General features: G+C 47.2%; 1 protein-coding gene across 8 annotated transcripts in view; it reads left to right on the top strand.

Moving 5' to 3' along the window:
* LOC138651646 (cyclin-dependent kinase 11B-like) overlaps positions 1–24,435 on the top strand; it is a 74,422-nt gene that overhangs the window by 26,806 nt on the left and 23,181 nt on the right. For 2 of the 8 annotated variants that reach the window (XM_069741992.1, XM_069741990.1), the window contains exons 6-11: positions 11,527–11,577; positions 18,537–18,664; positions 20,112–20,222; positions 21,970–22,092; positions 22,608–22,703; positions 23,756–23,899. In XM_069741992.1, the coding sequence (XP_069598093.1) occupies positions 11,527–11,577; positions 18,537–18,664; positions 20,112–20,222; positions 21,970–22,092; positions 22,608–22,703; positions 23,756–23,899 (653 nt within the window). The remainder of the gene's footprint in view (positions 1–11,526; positions 11,578–18,536; positions 18,665–20,111; positions 20,223–21,969; positions 22,093–22,607; positions 22,704–23,755; positions 23,900–24,435) is intronic. The other 6 variants (XM_069741991.1, XM_069741994.1, XM_069741993.1 and 3 more) reach the window with 6 other exon arrangements.

Here is a 24,435-nt window from a genome sequence, read left to right as displayed (position 1 = left end):
CTTCGCATGGCAATGGGTTTCTCCCTAAATTATCACCCTGAGGTAAAGGAATACACTTGCCATTCATCAACTAAGCGGTCTCTATCTCGTATAGACTACATATTTGGATCTTGCGGCCTGGCATTATGGGTGGATAGTGTTGAACATGGCAATAGGGGGGTATCGGATCATAGTCCAGTGATTCTTAAACTTAAATACGGTAAATTAAATAATAATATACCCTGGAAATTGAACCCCTTTTGGTTGAAATTAATAGATTCTAGTGATAGAACGGTTGATCAGCTGAAATGCTTTATCTACACTCATCCAGACCCTCCAAATCTTGGTTTATTTTGGGATACTCTAAAAGCATACTTAAGGGGATGTCTATCCTCCACGATCTCTTATATCAAACGGATAACGGCGGGGGAAGATGGGGAGATGGAGCGACGGTTGAGAGACTCGGAGGCCGCCTATGTGGCTAACCAAACTAGTGGTAACAGGGCGGAATGGCTTACTTCCCAGAGGTTATATACTCAATATATAGACACTAAATCAAAACGCAAATTATTCTTTACCCGTCAATCCTACTTCGAATTGGGGAACCAGGCCAGTACATTTCTAGCTTTTTTTAGTACGCCAACATAACACCTCTAATACAATATTACAAATCCGGGCACTTGACGGTACATTGGTATCCTCTACTGAAGGGATTCTCCGGTGTTTTCATGATTATTATAAATCATTATATAGGGCTAGTAGTGATCTTGGTGTCCCAGAATGTTTAGACTATCTATCGGATATAGCGTTCCCCTCACTGAGTCCAGCCCAGCAAGCCTTTATGGAGGCTGAGTTTACCTTAGAGGAAGTAGAGCAAGCTATCACGGATATGGCCACTGGGAAGGCCCCGGGACCTGACGGATTTCCCATTGAGTTATATAAGAAATATCGAGGCCACTTGGCACCACTTTTACTGAAGGTACTTCGGAATATATGGGAGGGAGAACTCATGCCCGAAACATTTTACGATGCAAATATTATTGTACTTAAGAAGGAGGGAAAGGATCCTCTGGAGTGTGGATCGTATCGCCCCATATCTCTTGTAAATGTAGATTACAAAATCTTCACCAAAATTTTAGCTACTAGGCTGAACACAATCATACTGGACCTTGTACACCCAGACCAAACCGGCTTTATGCCTGGAAAAAGCACTTCCATCAATATCAGGCGGGTCCAATCGGTGATTCAATACAGTTCTCTGGAGTTAGATAATAATTGGGCATTAGCATCGCTAGACACGGCCAAGGCGTTTGACTCTCTTGAGTGGCCTTTCCTATCTGCGTGCCTACGGAAATACGGTTTTGGGGATAAATTTATTAGAGGGATAGACACATTATATAAGAATCCCAAGGCGCGTATAATTGTGAATAACTCCATCTCTGATTCTTTTACCCTGCACAGAGGAACCCGCCAAGGATGTCCTCTGTCCCCGGCCCTTTTTGCCCTTGCAATAGAGGCCTTGGCAATACGCATAAGATCCTCTATGGATCTTAAGGGAATAAATATTGCGGACCGTGTGGACAGTATAGGACTCTATGCCGATGATATGATAATATTTATGGATAAAATGGAAGAAACATTGCCACAAGTAATAGCGACCATAGATAAATTCAGTAAATTCTCTGGTCTTTATATAAATTGGGATAAATCTGCCCTGATGCCTCTATCTCACACTCCGATGCCCGATCTCGAGGCTCTATCGCCTCTGCCTATCGTTTCTAATTTCAAATATTTAGGTATCCATATGTCTCAATGTATACGGCTGGACCTTCAATTTAACATCTATCCGTTACTGGATATGGTCAAATCTAAATTCATAACTTGGAGCAAACTCCCTCTCTCTGTTGCAGGCCGCATTAATTTAATCAAAATGATATTGCTTCCCAAGCTTAATTACTGCTTTCAACATAGTGCTATGTCAATACCTAAGTCTTTCTTTACAAAATTAAATTCCTTAATCACATCCTTTATATGGGGGAAGACTAGGCCTAAACTTAAATTATCTACTCTGCAGAGACCGAAAAAAGGGGGTGGGGTGGCCTTACCAAATTTTTATTTGTACTATCTTGCTGGACGAGCTAAGGCGATAAATAAATGGATGCCCAATAACTCTGCCCAACTCTGAGAGTCATTTACTTCACTCTGCCCGGATTGATTGCCCACTGGGGTTCTTGGAGATAGAGAAAGTCAGTACTCCTCGTTTACTACCTTTACTCCGATTGGCAAGATTAATATGGAGACAAATTAAAAGAGTTATTAAATTTGTAGATATAGTAGCTGAAATGCCATTGTGGAATAATAGTTGTATCCCAGAGCTACTGAATCACCCATCTACTGATTTCTGGATCTCATGTGGTGTTCTCTCGGTAGGTGACGTACATGCCCAAGGGGTTTTTGTATCATTTGAACAACTGCAAAAAACTTATAACATCCCGAGATCTCAATTTTTCCGGTATCTACAGCTAAGGTCAGCTTTCCAGTCGCACATGCGAAGTGTTGGTACAGGTCGAGCGATTTCATCTTTACCTCTGATAGGCATTCTCAAATCGCAGGGACCCCAAGGACTGATTTCCTCTTTGTATACATATCTATTATCTGTCGGAGATGGGTCCACCATCAATTCTATCAAAGGGAAATGGGAGGAACTTCTTCCTGATGTACTGGGGGAGGAATGGGAGGAAATTTTGGAATCTCCAACTAAAGTTTCTCCTTCAGTAAACAATAAGATGACCCAGGTATATATTATATACCAGACATATTTGACCCCGACACGACTTTTCAAAATGGGTCGCCTCCTCTCGTCAGATTGTTTACGGTGTCGTACACATGATGCAGATTTTATTCACATGATTTGGAGGTGCCGGTAGTTCTACATTACTGGAAAGAGGTGACGACACTACTAACATCTTTATTGTCGATTCCTGTCCCACTTGAGCCATTGACCTGTTTATTCGGGGTATGGGATGCGGAAACGTGGGATCACTATACTGGGATCTTCCTTCGTGAGACACTCTTCATGGCACGGAAGGTGTTGGCATTAAGATGGATGGGTGGTTCCCCCCCGACTCTTAGAGCTTGGATGGATTTGGTGAATTCGATTATCCCGTATGAAAAAACACTATACCAAAATAGAGGATGTCCAGGTAAATTTGAAAAGATCTGGGGTAGATGGAACTCCTCTTATCATACTATATAATCTATACTTGCTAGATGTGTGTGCGGGGAGATGGATGGGTGGTTTTGGGGACATCGTTTGCAGAGCAGGATTTGCGTATGATTTTCCTTTTGGCGACTTACTATAGATGGTTAAAGTAGTTAAAGTTAATAATAGGTATTTCATAAGGTACTAGTGATTTAACATGCACAATGTATTACCCCTGTAAATTTTGGATAGGATATATCTCTGTAATTATCTGTATCCTGTGGTATAACTGACAATGACAAATGCAATCTGTGTAATGTTTGTTTTATTCTGAAATTAATAAACGAATAAAAAAAAAAAAAAAAAGACAATCACTACCAATTCACGGCCCTTCCTTTCGGCTTGGCGTCTGCCCCCAGGGTTTTCACCAAGATCATGGTGGCGGTCATGGCCATCCTTCGTTCCAGGGGGGTTCTCATTATCCCCTACCTGGACGATCTGTTGATCAAGGAGTCGTCTTTCCCAGAGTGTGCTCAGAGTCTCTAGGCTTCTCTGGACACTCTGACTCGTCTCGGCTGGATTATCAACCGATCCAAATCCTCCCTGATTCCGTCCCAGTGCCTGTTTTTCCTGGGCATGGAGTTCGACAGGAACTTGGCTCGGGTCTTTCTCCCGAAAGACAAGTTCACCGTTCTCCTCAAAGCGGTCCGTTCTCTGAAGCGCCCAGTGCCCTGTTCGCTTTGGTTCTGCATGGGAGTCCTAGGAAAGATGGTGGCCTCCATGGAGGCGGTACCCTTCACCCAGTTCCACACGCACCCTCTCAAGTGGTTTCTCCTATCCACCTGGAACCGGTCCATGACTTCCCTGGACCAGCCTATTCGCCTTCCTCTCAAAGTTCGTCAGTCCCTAACCTGGTGGACTCTGTCCTCCTCTCTCCTGAGAGGAAGATCCTTTCTGCCCCTTCAGTTGCAGGTCATCACCACCGATGCCAGCCTGCTCGGGTGGGGAGCAGTCTTCCGGCGAATGGTCTCTCCATCCCGCAGTCTTCAACCAAATTTGTCTTCGCTGGGGTACTCCGGACGTCGACCTTATGGCGTCCCGGATGAACCACAAGGTCCCTTAGTTTGTCGCCAGATCCCGGGACCCTCTGGCCGTCGGCCACGGCGCACTGGTAATACCATGGTTCCAGTTTCAGTTTCCCTACCTGTTCCCTCCTCTTCCCTTGAATTCAAGGGTGGTAAAGAAGATCAAGTTAGAGGGAATTCCGGTCATACTCATAGCACCGGACTGACCAAGGCGCCCTTGGTACGCGGAGTTCGTACACATGCTCGTGGATACTCCTTGGAGACTCCCGGATCGACCAGACCTTCTTTCGCAGGGCCCTCTTTACCACCAGAGTTCTCAGTCTCTGAGTTTAATGGCATGGCCGTTGAGGCCGCAGTCCTGAGGGAGTCGGGTCTTTCTCCGCAGGTCATACAGATTATGATCAGAGCTAGAAAGCTGGTGTCTTCTCGCATCTACCATAGGTACTGGAAGGCCTTCTTCCGGTGGTGTGACACAAGCGAAGTGTTTCCAATGTCTTTTTCCCTTCCGGATTTCCTTGGTTTCCTTCAGTCTGGTCTCGATTCGGGTCTGTCCCTCAGCACCCTTAAGGGTCAAGTCTCCGCTCTGTCCATTCTCTTCCAGAGAGACCTGTCCTCCATTCCCCATGTTAAGACATTTCTACAGGGAATTGCGCATCTCGCCCCTCCTTTCCGTTCCCCTCTGGAACCGTGGGACCTTAACCTGGTTCTCTGTGCTCTTCAGGCCGCTTCCTTTGAGCCTCTACAAGACGTGTCCTTTTCCCTTCTCTCTTGGAAGGTTGCCTTCCTCATTGCTATCACATCTATTAGGAGGGTCTCCGAGTTGGCAGCCCTATCCTGCTGTTCCCCCTTCCTGATTCTTCATCAGGATAAGGTCGTTCTTAGACCGGTTCTTGAATTTCTTCCCAAGGTGGTCTCCGCTTTCCACGTCAATGAGGACATCGTTCTTCCATCATTTTGCCCTTCTCCGGCTCCTCCCTTGGAGAAGTCTCTTCACAAGCTGGACGTGGTCAGGGCCATTTGGGTCTATCTTCTATCTTTCTAGAACCGCCCCCTTCCATCAATCCGATTCTCTCCTTGTTGTTTCCAAGGGTCGTCGGAAAGGCCTTCAAGCGTCAAAATCCACGATCTCTTGTTGGATTCGTTCGGCAATTTCAGAATCGTACCGTGTTCATGAGACACGGCCTCCTCCGGGGGTGCGAGCCCACTCCACCAGAGCTGTCGGAGCTTTGGGCTGTTCGTCACCAGACCTCCGCTTTGCAGATTTGCAAGGCTGCGACCTGGTCGTCTTTGCACACTTTTACAATGTTCTATAGGGTTCATACCCAAGCCACGTCTGATGCAGGTTTTGGTAGGAAGGTGCTACAGGCTGCAGTTGCGCAGCGGCTGACCTGAGCATTTCTCTTAAATTCTTTCTACCCACCCTTTTCTGGGACTGCTTTTGGACGTCCCACAGTTGTCTGTGTCCCCCAATGAAGTGATAAAGAAAGAGGGATTTTTGGTTCTTACCGTAAAATCTCTTTCTCGGAGCCTTCATTGGGGGACACAGCACCCTCCCTACTTGTTTGTTCTGGTACCGTGTTTGGGGCCTGGGGGCCCTAGTTGTGTTGGTACTTTTACTTTGAGTTCTGTCGCTTCTCCTACTGCATTTTACACTAACTGAGGTGCTTGGTGCCTGTCGGTGGGTGTATACTACCAGGGAGGAGCTACGCCTTTTAACCCCTTCATGACCCAGCCTATTTTGACCTTAAAGACGTTGCCGTTTTTTGCAATTCTGACCAGTGTCCCTTTATGAGGTAATAACTCAGGAACGCTTCAACGGATCCTAGCAGTTCTGAGATTGTTTTTTCGTGACATATTGGGCTTCATGTTAGTGGTAAATTTAGGTCAATAAATTCTGCGTTTATTTGTGATAAAAACGGAAATTTGGCGAAAATTTTGAAAATTTCGCAATTTTCACATTTTGAATTTTTATTCTGTTAAACCAGAGAGATATGTGACACAAAATAGTTAATAAATAACATTTCCCACATGTTTACTTTACATCAGCACAATTTTGGAAACAAAATTTTTTTTTGTTAGGAAGTTATAAGGGTTAAAATTTGACCAGCGATTTGTCATTTTTACAACGAAATTTACAAAACCATTTTTTTTAGGGACCACCTCACATTTGAAGTCAGTTTGAGGGGTCTATATGGCTGAAAATACCCAAAAGTGACACCATTCTAAAAACTGCACCCCTCAAGGTACTCAAAACCACATTCAAGAAGTTTATTAACCCTTCAGGTGCTTCACAGCAGCAGAAGCAACATGGAAGGAAAAAATGAACATTTAACTTTTTAGTCACAAAAATTATCTTTTAGCAACAATTTTTTTATTTTCCCAATGGTAAAAGGAGAAACTGAACCACGAAAGTTGTTGTCCAATTTGTCCTGAGTACGCTGATACCTCATATGTGGGGGTAAACCACTGTTTGGGCGCACGGCAGGGCTTGGAAGGGAAGGAGCGCCATTTGACTTTTTGAATCAAAAATTGGCTCCACTCTTTAGCGGACACCATGTCACGTTTGGAGAGCCCCCGTGTGCCTAAAAATTGGAGCTCCCCCACAAGTGACCCCATTTTGGAAACTAGACGCCCCAAGGAACTTATCTAGATGCATAGTGAGCACTTTGAACCCCCAGGTGCTTCACAAATTGATCCGTAAAAATAAAAAAGTACTTTTTTTTCACAAAAAAATTCTTTTAGCCTCAATTTTTTCATTTTCACATGGGCAACAGGATAAAATGGATCCTAAAATGTGTTGGGCAATTTCTCCTGAGTACACCAATACCTCACATGTGGGGGTAAACCACTGTTTGGGCACATGGTAAGGCTCGGAAGGGAAGGAGCGCCATTTGACTTTTTGAATGAAAAATTATTTCCATCGTTAGCGGACACCATGTCGCGTTTGGATAGCTCCTGTGTGCCTAAACATTGGCGCTCCCCCACAAGTGACCCCATTTTGGAAACTAGACCCCCCAAGGAACTTATTTAGATGCCTAGTGAGCACTTTCAACCCTCAGGTGCTTCACAAATTGATCTGTAAAAATGAAAAAGTACTTTTTTTTCACAAAAAAATTCTTTTCGCCTCAATTTTTTCATTTTCACATGGGCAGTAGGGTAAAATGGATCATAAAATTTGTTGGGCAATTTCTCCCGAGTACGTCGATACCTCATATGTGGGGGTAAACCACTGTTTGGGCACTCGGCAGGGCTCGGAAGGGAAGGCGCGCCATTTGACTTTTTGAATGGAAAATTAGCTCCAATTGTTAGCGGACACCATGTCGCGTTTGGAGAGCCCCTGTGTGCCTAAACATTGGAGCTCCCCCACAAGTGACCCCATTTTGGAAACTAGACCCCCCAAGGAACTTATCTAGATGCATATTGAGCACTTTAAACCCCCAGGTGCTTCACAGAAGTTTATAACGCAGAGCCATGAAAATAAAAAATAATTTTTCTTTCCTCAAAAATGATTTTTTAGCCTGGAATTTCCTATTTTGCCAAGGATAATAGGAGAAATTGGACCCCAAATATTGTTGTCCTGTTTGTCCTGAGTACGCAGATACCCCATATGTGGGGGTAAACCACTGTTTGGGCGCACGGCAGGGCTCGGAAGGGATGGCACGCCATTTGGCTTTTTAAATGGAAAATTAGCTCCAATCATTAGCGGACACCATGTCACGTTTGGAGAGCCCCTGTGTGCCTAAACATTGGAGATCCCCCAGAAATGACACCATTTTGGAAACTAGACCCCCAAAGGAACTAATCTAGATGTGTGGTGAGGACTTTGAACCCCCAAGTGCTTCACAGAAGTTTATAACGCAGAGCCATGAAAAAAAAAAAAAATATTTTCTCAAAAATGATCTTTTAGCCTGCAATTTTTTATTTTCCCAAGGGTAACAGGAGAAATTTGACCCCAAAAGTTGTTGTCCAGTTTCTCCTGAGTACGATGATACCCCATATGTGGGGGTAAATCACTGTTTGGGCACATGCCGGGGCTCGGAAGTGAAGTAGTGACGTTTTGAAATGCAGACTTTGATGGAATGCTCTGTGGGCGTCACGTTGCGTTTGCAGAGCCCCTGATGTGGCTTAACAGTAGAAACCCCCCACAAGTGACCCCATTTTGGAAACTAGACCCCGAAAGGAACTTATCTAGATGTGTGGTGAGCACTTTGAACCCCCAAGTGCTTCATAGAAGTTTATAATGCAGAGCCGTGAAAATAATAAATACGTTTTCTTTCCTCAAAAATAATTATTTAGCCCAGAATTTTTTATTTTCCCAAGGGTTACAGGAGAAATTGGACCCCAAAAGTTGTTGTCCAGTTTCTCCTGAGTACGCTGATACCCCATGAGTGGGGGTAAACCACTGTTTGGGCACACGTCGGGGCTCAGAAGGGAAGTAGTGACTTTTGAAATGCAGACTTTGATGGAATGGTCTGCGGGTGTCACGTTGCGTTTGCAGAGCCCCTGGTGTGCCTAAACAGTAGAAACCCCCACAAGTGACCCCATTTTAGAAATTAGACCCCCAAGGAACTTATCTAGATATGTGGTGAGCACTTTGAACCCCCAAGTGCTTCACAGACGTTTACAACGCAGAGCCGTGAAAATAAAAAATCATTTTTCTTTCCTCAAAAATTATGTTTTAGCAAGCATTTTTTTTGATTCACAAGGGTAACAGGAGAAATTGGACCCCAGTAATTGTTGCGCAGTTTGTCCTGAGTATGCTGGTACTCCATATGTGGGGGTAAACCACTGTTTGGGCACACGTCAGGGCTCGGAAGTGAGGGAGCACCATTTGACTTTTTGAATACGAGATTGGCTGGAATCAATGGTGGCGCCATGTTGCGTTTGGAGACCCCTGATGTGCCTAAACAGTGGTAACCCCTCAATTCTACCTCCAACACTAACCCCAACACACCCCTAACCCTAATCCCAACTGTAGCCATAACCCTAAACACAACCCTAACCGCAACACACCCCTAACCACAACCCTAACCCCAACACACCCCTAACCATAACCACAACCCTAATTCCAACCCTAACCCTAAGGCTATGTGCCCACGTTGCGGATTCGTGTGAGATATTTTCGCACCATTTTTGAAAAATCCGCGGGTAAAAGGCACTGCGTTTTACCTGCGGATTTTCCGCGGATTTCCAGTGTTTTTTGTGCGGATTTCACCTGCGGATTCCTATTGAGGAACAGGTGTAAAACGCTGCGGAATCCACACAAAGAATTGACATGCTGCGGAAAATACAACGCAGCGTTTCCGCGCGGTATTTTCCGCACCATGGGCACAGCGGATTTGGTTTTTCATATGTTTACATGGTACTGTAAACCTGATGGAACACTGCTGCGAATCCGCGGCCAAATCCGCACCGTGTGCACATAGCCTAATTCTAAAGGTATGTGCACACGCTGCAGAAAATGCTGCGGATCCGCAGCAGTTTCCCATGAGTTTACAGTTCAATGTAAACCTACGGGAAACAAAAATCGCTGTGCCCATGCTGCGGAAAAACGGTACGGAAACGCAGCGGTTTACATTCCGCAGCATGTCACTTCTTTGTGCGGATTCCGCAGCGGTTTTACAACTGCTCAAATAGAAAATCGCAGTTGTAAAACCGCAGTGAAATGCGCAGAAAAACCGCGGTAAATCCGCCATAAATCCGCAGCGGTTTAGCACTGCGGATTTATCAAATCCGCAGCGGAAAAATCCGCAGAGGACCAGAATACGTGTGCACATACCGAAACCCTAGCCCTAACCCTACCCCTAACCCTAGCCCTAACCCTACCCCTAACCCTACCCCTAGCCCTAACCCTAACCCTAACCCTATTCTAACATTAGTGGAAAAAAAAAATTTCTTTATTTTTTTATTGTCCCTACCTATGGGGGTGACAAAGGGGGGGGGGTCATTTATTATTTGTTTTATTTTGATCACTGAGATATAATCTATCTCAGTGATCAAAATGCACTTTGGAACGAATCTGCCGGCCGGCAGATTCGGCGGGCGCACTGCGCATGCGCCCACCATTTTGGAAGATGGCGGTGCCCAGGGAGAAGACGGACGGGACCCCGGCTGGATCGGTAAGTATGATGGGGTGGGGGGGGACCACGGGGGGGGGGGAATCGGAGCACGGGGGGGCTGGAACGGAGCACGGGGGGGTGGAACGGAGCACCGGGGGGGGGGGTGGATCGGAGTGCAGGGGGGGTGGTTGGAGCACGGGGGGGTGATTGGAGCACGGGGGGAGCGGACAAGAGCACGGGGGGGAGCGGAGCACTGGACGGAGGGGAGCCGGAGCAGTGTACCGGGGCGATCGGTGGGGTGGGGTGGGGGCACACTAGTATTTCCAGCCATGGCCGATGATATTTCAGCATCGGCCATGGCTGGATTGTAATATTTCACCCGTTATAATAGGTGAAATATTACAAATCACTCTGATTGGCAGTTTGACTTTCAACAGCCAATCAGAGCGATCGTAGCCACGAGGGGGTGAAGCCACCCCCCCCTGGGCTAAACTACCACTCCCCCTGTCCCTGCAGATCGGGTGAAATGGGAGTTAACCCTTTCACCGGATCTGCAGGGACGCGATCTTTCCATGACGCCACATAGGCGTCATGGGTCGGATTGGCACCGACTTTCATGACGCCTACGTGGCGTCATGGGTCGGGAAGGGGTTAATAATAATCTTTATTTTTATATAGCGCTAACATATTCCGCAGCGCTTTACAGTTTTACAGAGATTATCATCGCTGTCCCTGATGGGGCTCACAATCTAGAATCCCTATCAGTATGTCTTTGGAATGTGGGAGGAAACCAGAGTGCCCGGAGGAAACCCACGCAAACACGGGGAGAACATAAAAACTCTTTGCAGATGTTGTCCTGGGTGGGCTTAGAACCCAGGACCCCAGCGCTGCAAGGCTGCAATGCTATCCACTGCGCCACCGTGCTGCCTTTTCCTTTTTTGCATAGTGTCAGCCTCCTAGCAGCAGCAGCAGCATACACCCACGGTTGTCTGTGTCCCCCCAATGAAGGCTCCAAGAAAGAAATTTTACGGTAAGTACCAAAAATCCCTCTTTTTGTTACATGTAATTTTAAAACATTTTGTAACTGTGTTTTTTTTTTCTTTATATCACAATCTGTATTCATAAACTAAATTGGTAATCTTAAAATTCTCACTCTGGCTACTGGTGCATTTTTGTAGACTCATACTACCTGTCTTTTCAGGGAGAGTTTTCAGCAGGCTCATTATCATCAGAGGCAGGATTACAATGACAGGTAACACCTCTATGCACAGCTGATAAACACAGGATCCACCAATATCAATAGGCAATGTCATAGCTGACCCTACCCCCGCAACCCCTCACTTCACAATGATCTTTGCACATGCTCATTAGATGCTTCCGTACAAACGGTAGGGTCAGGGGTCTGTTCATTGCTGCTAATTTACATGTAATGTTTCCTGTAATGACAGGAAGTATGACTGTAGAATGGCCCCGTGCTGTAATGACTATTCTCTTTTGCTTCCTCCCCTGCCCAGGAGATGTAGTATGATCAGACCATGTTCCTGTGCAGTCAGACACGGCCATTACAGAGGACACAGTAGGGGCACATTTATAAGATTATCTCAGCACAGGAAGATTTTATTTACATCTATCCAATTGTGGAAATCATTATTATTCCAAGATCTATTGATTTAAATATATTTTTGTTCATGGGAAAACCCCTTTAACTACATGCTAACACAAAAACTTTATTTAAAAAAATTTCTGATGGCACATCCCTTTTACATATGTTTCCTTTGAAAGTGAATTACTTGTTGCAATTTGACTGGATTTTTTTGAGCGGGTTTTGCTGCCAAAATAATTTAAATTATAACATCAAATACCGTATACTCGAGTATACGCCGAGATTTTCAGCCCATATTTTTGGGCTGAAAGTCTCCCTCTCGGCTTATACTCGGGTCATATACCCGGGGGTCGGCAGGGGAGGGGGAGCGGGGGCTGTGTAGTTATACTTACCTGCTGCGGCGCGGTCCCTGCAGTCCTTGCTTCCCCGGCGCTGCAGATTCTTCCTGTACTGAGTGGTCACATGGCACCGCTCATTACAGAAATGAATAGGCGGCTCCACCTCCCATAGGGGAGGAGCCGCATATTCATTGCTGTAAATGATCGGTAACTGTGACCGCTCAATACAGGAAGAAGCTGCAGCGCCGGGGAAGCAAGGACTGCAGGGACCGCGCCGCAGCAGGTAAGTATACGGGGAGCGCAGCGCTATATTTACCTGCTCCTCGCTCCGGTGCTGCTCCGTCTCCAGCGTCCTCTAGCAGTGACGCTCAGGTTAGAGGGCGCGGTGACGTAGTCAGTGCGCGCCCTCTGCTGAGCGTCAGTGCTGGAGACGGAGCCGCACGAGGAGCAGGTAAATATTGAAAGCGCTGGCATCCTGAGCAAGAGAGGTGAGTATGTGATTTTTTTTTTTATTGCAACACCAGCAGCATTCTATATGGGGCACAGCATTATATATGGAGCATCTATGGGGCCATAATCAACGGTGCAGAGCATTCTATATGGCACAGCTTTATAAGGAGCATCTATGGGGCCATAATCAAAGGTGCAGAACATTCTATATGGCACAGCTTTATAAGGAGCATCTATGGGGCCATAATCAATGGTGCAGAGCAATATATACGGGGCACAGCTTTATAAGGAGCATCTATGGGGCCATAATCAACGGTGCATAGCAATATATACGGGGCACAGCTTTATAAGGAGCATCTATGAGGCCATAATCAATGGTGCAGAGCAATATATATGGGGCACAGCTTTATAAGGAGCATCTATGGGGCCATAATCAACGGTGCAGAGCAATATCTATGGGGCACAGCTTTATAAGGAGCATCTATGGGGCCATAATCAACGGTGCAGAGCAATATATATGGGGCACAGCTTTATAAGGAGCATCTATGGGGCCATAATCAACGGTGCAGAGCATTCTATATGGCACAGCTTTATAAGGAGCATCTATGGGGCCATAATGAACGGTGCAGAGCAATATCTATGGGGCACAGCTTTATAAGGAGCATCTATGGGGCCATAATCAACGGTGCAGAGCAATATATATGGGGCACAGCTTTATAAGGAGCATCTATGGGGCCATAATCAACGGTGCAGAGCAATATCTATGGGGCACAGCTTTATAAGCAGCATCTATGGGGCCATAATCAACGGTGCAGAGCAATATATATATGGCACAGCTTTATGTGGAGCATCTATGGGGCCATAATGAACGGTGCAGAGCATTCTATATAGCACAGTTGTATATGGAGCATCTATGGGGCAATAATGAACGGTATGGAGCATCTATTTTTATTTTTGAAATTTACCAGTAGCTGCTGCATTTTCCACCCTAGGCTTATACTCGAGTCAATAAGTTTTCCCAGTTTTTTGTGGCAAAATTAGTGGGGTCGGCTTATACTCGGGTCGGCTTATACTCGAGTATATTCGGTAACTTATTTGGGAATTTTGAGGTTATGGAGAAAATCTTTATCCGTTGCTTCAGTATAAAGCAGCTATGAAGAAACATTCTCATTCATACTTTACATAGACTGCAAATACTGTAAGTCAGTGTGAACTGTGCAAGTTGCCTCTTCACAGAGGAAGAGGACCTGAAGTATAAAGCCATCTATTATAAGTAGCAGTCCTAAAAATCAATATCATCCCTTTAATGAGCCTTGCCACATGACTTCTCCTATTGGAGAGTGACATGCCAGTGTAAAGAGACTTATAGGCCATACAATGCTCCTGGAAATTAAATACACAGCCAAATCAGATGTCATGCTTTGCACTGAGGAGGGGCAACACCCTGAAACACGTGTCTGCAAACAGAGATTCTAGTTTGGTTTTTGTACTAAGTCATGTGGTAAGGCTCATTAAAGGGTCAATATGGACTATTAGGATTGCTATTGGGTCCTCTTCCTCTCCTTTCCCAGTGGAGCATTGCATGGCATATAAGTCTCCTTACACAGTCATGTTACTCTCCACAAGGAGAGATGTTACCACTTAGACCAGGGCTGCACACCAGTTTTTGGTCCATGAGCCGCATTACCACACAGAAACAATCCCAAGGGCCATAAAAACAATACATCACGAGAACCACGTTTTCAGTATTTGAGGAGAATTTGGAGCGTTTGTGTTCCAAAAAACAAAGCAGTATGAATACACACTAGCTTAAACTGAGTTTTTGCAGCAGAAATTCGCCAAATCGGCCTTAGAGGATTTTTTTTTAAATTTTAACATAACCATGAAGCTCAATATGGATAACTATGTGTACAAGATCAGAACCACTGTCGGCACATGAATGCAGAGCCAGAACCAATGTCAGTACATGTATGTAGCGCCAGAACCAAAGTCAGTACATGAATGCAGAGCCAGAACCAATGTCAGTACATGAATGCAACACCGGATCCAAAGTCAGTACATGAATGCAGAGCCAGAACCAATGTCAATACATGAATGCAACACCAGATCCAAAGTCAGTACATGAATGTAACGCCAGAACCAAAGTCAGTACATGCATTCAGCGCCAGATCCAAAGTCAGTACATGAATGCAGAGCCAGAACCAATGTCAGTACATGAATGCAACACCAGATCCAAAGTCAGTACATGAATGTAACGCCAGAACCAAAGTCAGTACATGCATTCAGCGCCAGGAACAAAGTCAGTACATGTATACAGCACCAAGCTTAGTACAGCGATCAAATGTAATGTCAGATCAGCCCCATATATAATTGTCCCAGTATGTCCTTAACGATGGTAAGGAGATGCTGGGAGTTGTTTTTACCAGCCATCATCAGACTGCGGACTATACAGGAACCACAGTACTGAAGAGACCAGGGCAGTATCACAAATCAATGTTTGCATCAAGGTACCTTATAGGTAACATCTTCTCTGATTCAAGTGGTTTCCATTCATATTGTCTCTGTGTAGTACAGACGCCATATTGAGATTTTACACCCAGAGCTCATCTCCACAGATTTCCCTCTTCTCCGTTTTCAGCAGCACTTCCCCACACTGTGCCCTTCTAAATAAAAGTATCATTACACTGCCCCATAAGTATAAATTTCTCCCATACTGCGCCCTTGAATAAATAATTGCCCATCACTGTTTCATGTAAATAAATAAATAAATATTCCCCTTACAAGGCCATTCTCCATAGTGTCCCCCCACAACGCCCTTCTCCATAGTATCCCCAATGCTATCCTTCTCCATAATGTCCCACAAATTGCACCTTTCCATAATATCTCCCCCACACTGCCTCTCTGCATACAGTCCTCCCCACCGTACACTATGCTATGATCCCATTCACAACCCCCCTAATTTCCCCATAATGTCCCACAGTGTTCCATAATGCCCTCTATAGTGTCCTTTGCTCCATAAGGTTCCCCATTGCCTCATAATGTCCCTATAATGGCCTCGATAGTGTCCCTCATTGCTCCACAATGGCCCTCATTGCCCCACAATGTTCCTCATTGCTTCATAATGTCCGCCCCTTGTCCCGGCTCTTCTCCGCCCCTTGTCCCGGCTCTTCTCCGCCCCTTGTCCCGGCTCTTCTCCGTCCCCTTGTCCCGGCTCTTCTCCGCCCCTTGTCCCGGCTCTTCTCCGCCCCTTGTCCCGGCTCTTCTCCGCCCCTTGTCCCGGCTCTTCTCCGCCCCTTGTCCCGGCTCTTCTCCGCCCCTTGTCCCGGCTCTTCTCCGCCCCTTGTCCCGGCTCTTCTCCGCCCCTTGTCCCGGCTCTTCTCCGCCCCTTGTCGCGGCTCTTCTCCGCCCATTGATCCCGGCTCTTCTCCGCCCCTTGTCGCGGCTCTTCTCCGCCCCTTGTCCCGGCTCTTCTCCGCCCCTTGTCCCGGCTCTTCTCCGCCCCTTGTCCCGGCTCTTCTCCGCCCCTTGTCCCGGCTCTTCTCCGCCCCTTGTCCCGGCTCTTCTCCGCGCCTTGTCCCGGCTCTTCTCCGCCCCTTGTCCCGGCTCTTCTCCGCCCCTTGTCCCGGCTCTTCTCCGCCCCTTGTCCCGGCTCTTCTCCGCCCCTTGTCCCGGCTCTTCTCCGCCCCTTGTCCCGGCTCTTCTCCGCCCCTTGTCCCGGCTCTTCTCCGCCCCTTGTCGCGGCTCTTCTCCGCCCATTGATCCCGACTCTTCTCCGCCCCTTGTGGCGGCTCTTCTCCGCCCATTGATCCCGGCTCTTCTCCGCCCCTTGTGGCGGCTCTTCTCCGCCCCTTGTCCCGGCTCTTCTCCGTCCCTTGTCCCGGCTCTTCCCCGCCCCTTGTCCCGGCTCTTCCCCGCCCCTTGTCGCGGCTCTTCTCCGCCCCTTGTCGCGGCTCTTCTCCGCCCATTGATCCCGGCTCTTCTCCGCCCCTTGTGGCGGCTCTTCTCCGCCCATTGATCCCGGCTCTTCTCCGCCCCTTGTGGCGGCTCTTCTCCGCCCCTTGTCCCGGCTCTTCCCCGCCCCTTGTCCCGGCTCTTCCCCGCCCCTTGTCCCGGCTCTTCCCCGCCCCTTGTCGCGGCTCTTCTCCGCCCCTTGTCGCGGCTCTTCTCCGCCCCTTGTCGCGGCTCTTCTCCGCCCCTTGTCCCGGCTCTTCTCCGCCCCTTGTCGCGGCTCTTCTCCGCCCATTGATCCCGGCTCTTCTCCGCCCCTTGTTGCGGCTCTTCTCCGCCCCTTGTCCCGGCTCTTCTCCGCCCCTTGTCCCGGCTCTTCTCCGTCCCTTGTCGCGGCTCTTCTCCGCCCCTTGTCGCGGCTCTTCTCCGCCCCTTGTCGCGGCTCTTCTCCGCCCCTTGTCGCGGCTCTTCCCCGCCCCTTGTCCCGGCTCTTCCCCGCCCCTTGTCCCGGCTCTTCCCCGCCCCTTGTCCCGGCTCTTCCCCGCCCCTTGTCCCGGCTCTTCCCCGCCCCTTGTCGCGGCTCTTCTCCGCCCCTTGTCGCGGCTCTTCTCCGCCCCTTGTCGCGGCTCTTCTCCGCCCCTTGTCGCGGCTCTTCTCCGCCCCTTGTCGCGGCTCTTCTCCGCCCCTTGTCGCGGCTCTTCTCCGCCCCTTGTCGCGGCTCTTCTCCGCCCCTTGTCGCGGCTCTTCTCCGCCCCTTGTCGCGGCTCTTCTCCGCCCCTTGTCGCGGCTCTTCTCCGCCCCTTGTCGCGGCTCTTCTCCGCCCCTTGTCGCGGCTCTTCTCCGCCCCTTGTCGCGGCTCTTCTCCGCCCCTTGTCGCGGCTCTTCCCCGCCCCTTGTCCCGGCTCTTCCCCGCCCCTTGTCCCGGCTCTTCCCCGCCCCTTGTCCCGGCTCTTCTCCGCCCCTTGTCCCGGTTCTTCTCCGCCCCTTGTCCCGGCTCTTCTCCGCCCCTTGTCCCGGCTCTTCTCCGCCCCTTGTCCCGGCTCTTCTCCGCCCCTTGTCCCGGCACTTCTCCGCCCCTTGTCCCGGCACTTCTCCGCCCCTTGTCCCGGCACTTCTCCGCCCCTTGTCCCGGCTCTTCTCCGCCCCTTGTCCCGGCTCTTCTCCGCCCCTTGTCCCGGCTCTTCTCCGCCCCTTGTCCCGGCTCTTCTCCGCCCCTTGTCCCGGCTCTTCACCGCCCCTTGTCCCGGCACTTCTCCGCCCCTTGTCGCGGCTCTTCTCCGCCCCTTGTCGCGGCTCTTCTCCGCCCCTTGTCGCGGCTCTTCTCCGCCCCTTGTCGCGGCTCTTCTCCGCCCCTTGTCGCGGCTCTTCTCCGCCCCTTGTCGCGGCTCTTCTCCGCCCCTTGTCGCGGCTCTTCTCCGCCCCTTGTCCCGGATCTTCTCCGCCCCTTGTCCCGGCTCTTCTCCGCCCCTTGTCCCGGCTCTTCTCCGCCCCTTGTCCCGGCTCTTCTCCGCCCCTTGTCCCGGCTCTTCTCCGCCCCTTGTCCCGGCTCTTCTCCGCCCCTTTTCAAATGTCTGTGCGTCTGAAAGACTCGAATACATTTGAATTTAGGAAGGAAGGAGCGGCACATCCCAGTCAGCTCCGTGGGCTGCACTACATACTGCTGCGGTCCACATGTTGTGCAGTTTTGACTTAGATCCTAGTGTGAACTGTGTAATGCTTTGTTTCTCCTGTGATGTCAGGTTCGCTTATAATTTGCAGTTGATTGCTGGGGATCCTGGTAGTATGACACCCCGTGATCAGCTTATGGCCAGACACCAGATATTTCAGCTCCTTTAACTTCAGTGGAACTTTTTTTTTTTTTCTTTCTTGCAGCGACCGTCTGGAACAACTGGAACGTAATCGTGAGCGCGAGAGGAAACAGAGGGAACAGCAGAAAGAACTGAAAGAACGTCATAGGCGAGCCGAGGAGAGACGTAAAGGACGGGAGGCCAGGAGAGAAGGTACTGCTACCTGCACCCGGTCCTGTCACTTTGGTATTGGGCTCTTTGAAAATGCTGTTTTATTTTTAGGAATCAAAACTTCCAACTTATTTTTTTTTCTGTCCCATTTTCCTGCCTTCCTTAAGGGTATGTTCCAGCGAGCCATATACGCAGGGGATTTTCCACCACATAGTTGTATATTACCGTAGGAACATTATGAACGTGGTGGATAAAATCCACAGCAGAAAGTTCCCAACCTGGACTTAAAATCCCCAGCCTGTCAATATATACTGCTGATTTCTGCTGCATTTCCCCAATGAAATTCTGCTGCGGAAACGTCCCATGAGAACGTTCCCCTAGTGACGGCTGAGGCATACAAATATATTGGGAAATAAGCAACAATTAACCAGGAGTTGGTCCCAAACACAGAAGTCCATTTTTTTTTGCCGTCTCCTTTCTCTCTGTAGGTTCCAAGCTTAATTTTACCTTCCAAATACTGACCAAAATAAAGTTAGTAAGGCCACTTTCACACTTCCGTCTTTTGTCCTCCGTCGCAATCCGTCATGGGCAAAAAACGGATCCTGCAAATGTGCTTGCAGGATGTGTTTTTTGCCCATACACTTGTATTAGCGACGGATGGCCACACGTCGCATCCGTCGTGCGACGGATCCGTCGTGTTTTGGCGGACGCGACGCACAAAAAAAGTTCAATGTAACTTTTTTTGTGCGACGTGTCCGCCATTGTTGACCGCGAAACTCCGCCCCCTCCTGCCCGGACTGCAGAATGGGCAGTGGATGCGTTGAAAAACAGCATCCGCTGCCCACTTCTTGCAGTTATTTCACAACGTCCGTCGGGCCGACGCATTGCGACGGAAGTGTGAAAGTAGCCTAAGAATGAAGCTGATCCTTCTGGGAAAACCGTACTGAGACGGATCCCACGGCAAAGCCACTAGTTACCCAGTCGTTCTCCATCCAGGGCCCCTTCCTGTAATAGTGTCTCCATAAAATAAAAGGAAAAAAAACGCAATGTATTTGAGCATTCCCTCATTTTACTTTGTGGCTTTTTCAGAACTTTTTGAGGATTCAGATGGGGCGTTTGATGGAAGGGGCAGAACACAATGTGAATGGCCTCTTATACAGTTGAAAGTTTACATACACTATATAAAACGACACATCTGCATGTTTTTCTCAGTATCTGACATGAAATCAGAATAAACTTTTCCCGTTTTAGGTCAGTTAGGATTACCATAATTATTAATATTTGCCAAATGCCAGAATAATGAGAGAGAGAGAATATTTTAAGGCATTTTTATTACTTCAACTACTGGGACTACATTGGCAGCTCATTGATTTCAATAGCATTGTGTATTGTGTCTCTTCCTAAAGTGAACTGGTAGCAATCAATTGGTAGTGTTAATACTCGTAATTGCTAGTCATGCACTTGCCAACCTATACAACATGCCTTCTAGGGCTCGCAGGATCTGCGCTTTCTGAACGCAGGAAGCCAGGGCTCTTGCAGGAGACTGAGAGAATGCAGTACAGTGCAGAGTCAAGAATACTTGTAGAGTTTAGCACTCAAAGTAAGTTTTGGCTTTTTAAAACCATTTGTATGACATTAACTTTTGTGGCAGTTCTGTACTGCATTGTATCCCCGTAACCCTTTCTCAGCTGGACAAGCTGGCTCCAACTAATGTTTCATAATTTCTCGTTTGGCAGCTAGAGAGATCAAAATAGTGACTCTTCTGACATCTCTCTGGTCAAAGGGCAGAATAATGTGAGCTCTTTGTTATGAATAATGTCAACAAGGCCTATAACTTTCGGGGGTCCCTCACCGTGCCCATCGCTGTGCCCTTTTTGCTGTCTGATATGACAGAATCACTGATGGAGCCAACTAGGTATTGTGGAGTCAGCCACAGATATTATGTCAACTTCAGTTCCTCTGTGCCCTGCTGTACACAGTCAAATAAAATGGTCACTGATGCGACACGGCACGGAAGGGTTTTTTTTCTGACACTTGGCTTTTTGCGATGAACTTTTAGGAATGGCCAAAAGAAATAACAACACAGTTATATGCTTACTATTGAAACGGTTCTTCTGTCCCATACCTCTGGTCCCATGCGTGGACTTGGCTTCTGCGGACGCATTATATGACCACCTAATCCATTAGCTTTACACTGCAGCAATGTTTTATCCAATCATTGAGCTTTACCGTCATTAGTATTACTCTATGATGGGTGTGTTACTATTTCCTGGAGAACGCACATCATTCTCTAGCCTGGCGGAAATCATTTGGCTTACGGATAGCACTACGAGCGTAGATCTCAGGGACTTGTGGCTTTTCAATAAATGGTTAAACCGGCACACGACTTTGCAGGAGAACAGCTTTGTCAGTGCCACGGCTTCTTTTCTTGCCTTGCTTTTCGCTTGTCACCGCTTCTCTTTTTATTGCTTGCACTTTTTTTCATTTACAGCTCTGGAGACTTTTGCAAGAAAAAGCTCTCCCATGTAAGAAGAGCCTGCAGCGTGCGGTCAAGCATTAAACTTTGACTTTGCCGCCGCTTGTAGTTTCTATTTCTAGTCCCTCTTTTGGAGCATTGATTTCTCCACTGCAGTTATTGTCTTTAATTTCTTTGTTGTTTTCTATACAGCTTTTTATATATTTTTCCTCCTAACACTTCCATTGTCCGGTGCTTCTGGTAAAGTCTGCGTGTGCAACCCTTAAACATCCATAAAGGTGTCCGGATGCCGCAGACTTGTTTGGATAATGTGCACAAGCTGTGGATTTGTAGAAATATCTGTGATTGCCTCATAAACCTGACTAGGGCTTGCAGAAATCCATGCACACCCTGCCGAATGTCACAAAATCTCATCCATCCACAGCGGCAAATGTTCGGGGCTGCAATTTTTATTTTCTCAGCACGTCATGTTATGGTGGGATATTCTCCTCTTTGTTTGCGCCACTTCTGCAACATGACCCCGGGTAGTAGACATTTTGCATCAGATAAGCGCCGCGTGTAAGACATGGAGCACTCGTCCATGGCTCAGCCTGGGCTCCCCCAAACTCCACAGCTTCTGTACTTTGTATTGTTCAGTGCCGTCACCATCTATGTCTAGTCACTGACCGCAAGCATTCTTGTGTATACAATCAGGACAGATTATTTGGCTAAGAAAGTTTCCAATTTCTGACAGTAAGCAGAAGAAAGGAGAGGGAGGGAAACGCAAAGTATTTTAGAAAGAGCCTCATCTTTGTAGGATATATTAGGCCGTACCCGACACGTACAAAAAGATTTCCGTTTATTGCCCTAATTTCGTTTTTCTCCTCCGTAGTATCCGCTCATCACAGGACTGCCAGAGAGGAGCATGGCGACAAAAATAAAGCCAATTACCACAGCCGCAGTCCCATACGCCAACAACGGGAAAGAGTCGAGGGAGGAGACTTGCGGAAACACGGTGAGCCGTACTAATCTTATAGATGTAATATTGAGTCCTCTCCTGCTCCCGTTGTCCATTAGGGTACGTGCCCACAATCCGGAAGTAGCAGCGCTTTCGATGTAGTGTATGTTCACTGCGTCCAAAACGCTGCCTTCTATTGATCGTTGGTAAATCACTGAACTGTGTGGATTTACCGCATCCAATACATTGTATTGATTAAATTTCTGTTGCGGAGACTAGTATCTCTTCAAAAGAATTTGATATGCTGCGGTCTTGAAAGACGCGCCACATGTCAGTGTCCGTGGGTGATCTGCAGGCAACTATACACACATAGTGGACATGGGATTTATGGGATGCTGTAACATCTGGCAACTGCGGGTTTGACGCTGCATAAATACACAGCATCAGAACCCGCAGCAATTCCTGATCGTTGGTCGTACCCATCTTTATGTACTACTGAGAACAGACGCTGCAGAGTAACACTGCTCTAGATCGATGTCGTATAACAACCACTAGCTATGCTTTTTTTTCAGTGAAAGAAGACAGACCGGACGTGCGGGATCTGCTGTCTGACCTGCAGGATATCAGCGATGGTGAACGGAAAACGAGCTCTGCCGCCTCCTCGACAGGTAATGGAGAGTAATTCTTGTACAAATTGTTAGTGATTCATAAGCTAAGAAGTTGGTCTGTTATTGGGCTGTGTCCCTACATACTGTTATCACTATCCAACCATTCCTGGCAGATTGAGACATACTTGGGACACAACCTACTGACAAGTGGGATGGCCAGAAAACTGGCGTAAGCGCTTTGAAAAATTTGCCAAACTGACGAGACGCACCCCACCTAGAAAATGCGCTTCTTAATTAAATCGGCACATTGTACTCCAGCGAGCCCTTCGTTAAGACTGGTGAGCGCTACTCCACTCCTAATGAATCAGCCCTTATGTATTTATCTGATACCCTCCACTTATATGTATTAAAGTTGATCTATCAGTTCCTGTAAGAGGGAACAAAAGTGATAGAATTTGAAATTTTAAAACTTTTCTCACCTATGTTGGTAAATTAGATAATTTCCCTCAATATTACAGGAACGCAGCTTTCCTCTAACCAGGAGCCTGAATTTCACTACATTCAGAATATTATTATTTGTCTGGCATGTAATAATATCAGTGTATTTTTTGGCCTAGAGGGAGAGGACATAGCTGCTTCTAAATGATTAGTCTGCAGAAGGAAAGCATTACAGCTTCCAAAGACTTAGTGTGCTGAAAAGGTAGTAAATGAATTATGCGTCTCTTACTACTTGCTGTAAAGATTCACAATCCGACATCCTACAGAGGAGAAGGCTTTACCACTACTCCTGTGTCTGCACCACAATACACAGGAATCTATACTATGGATATTCATGATGGATAAACGTATATGAGAGGCAATGTAACAGCACAGATCTCACATGTGTTTACATGCTGCACACTCCACTCGCTTCCTCACAGTAGTATTTACCAGCGGAAAATCGCAGATCTGTCACAATCGTGAGATAGCAAAGAGACTACTTAAGTCTCCCTTTTAAAGTTCCAGAGGTTTATGCGCAAAATTAAGAGAGAGACTTACATTTTATTTTATTTTCCAGGAGCTAATATTTGCTATTTTTAAGCCTTGAACATTTTTTTGTAATATGATTTCAGCAGCTTCTGGATCTGGGACGGAAGAGGAGACCAGCTCTGAGGAGTCAGAAGAGCCTGAAGAAGAAGAGGATGATGATGAGGAGGAAGATGATGAAGAGGAAGAGACTGAAAGCAACTCAGAGGCTGCATCAGAACAGACTGCAGGTAGTAATATTGTCACTGTAATCGCTCTACACCCATGAATTACACGGCTACATACGGCCCCAAATTTTTTCCAAGTATGTACCAGGGAGCAAATTGTCTGTTTTGAAATATAATTCTCAGGCTGGATTTTCTTTTTTATTTATTCACATCATTTTTATTGATAACTCCAAACACAAAGTTTCCATTTTCAATGATCATGTATGACATAATAATTCCATATTCGATATTAGAAAACGCAGACAAAACATCACACCGTCACTTCCCGAGCCCTCCCTTAACCCGAATCCCAACATTCCAGAGAGAACCATTGTCATGTTTCCATGTACCTGTCATTTCTAGAATATAGGAGAATAAAATTTGTTGTGGGGGTAGAAGAAGAGGAATATTAAAAAAAAAAAATGGGGGTAACGATTTGGGATTAATATAGTTTATAATTAGTGATGAGCGAATTTGCTGTTCCCGGCTGCCCCCAGCAAGCGAACAATCCCTTCATGTGTTGCTGCTGTCGAACAGCCACGAGACACGCAGCCGCGGGG

The sequence above is a fragment of the Ranitomeya imitator genome, chromosome 10, assembly GCF_032444005.1.
Source record: "Ranitomeya imitator isolate aRanImi1 chromosome 10, aRanImi1.pri, whole genome shotgun sequence".
In the NCBI taxonomy this organism is placed as follows: Eukaryota; Metazoa; Chordata; class Amphibia; order Anura; family Dendrobatidae; genus Ranitomeya; species Ranitomeya imitator.
Note: the sequence above shows the minus strand (reverse complement) of the source record. Positions and strands in the feature narration are given on the sequence as shown.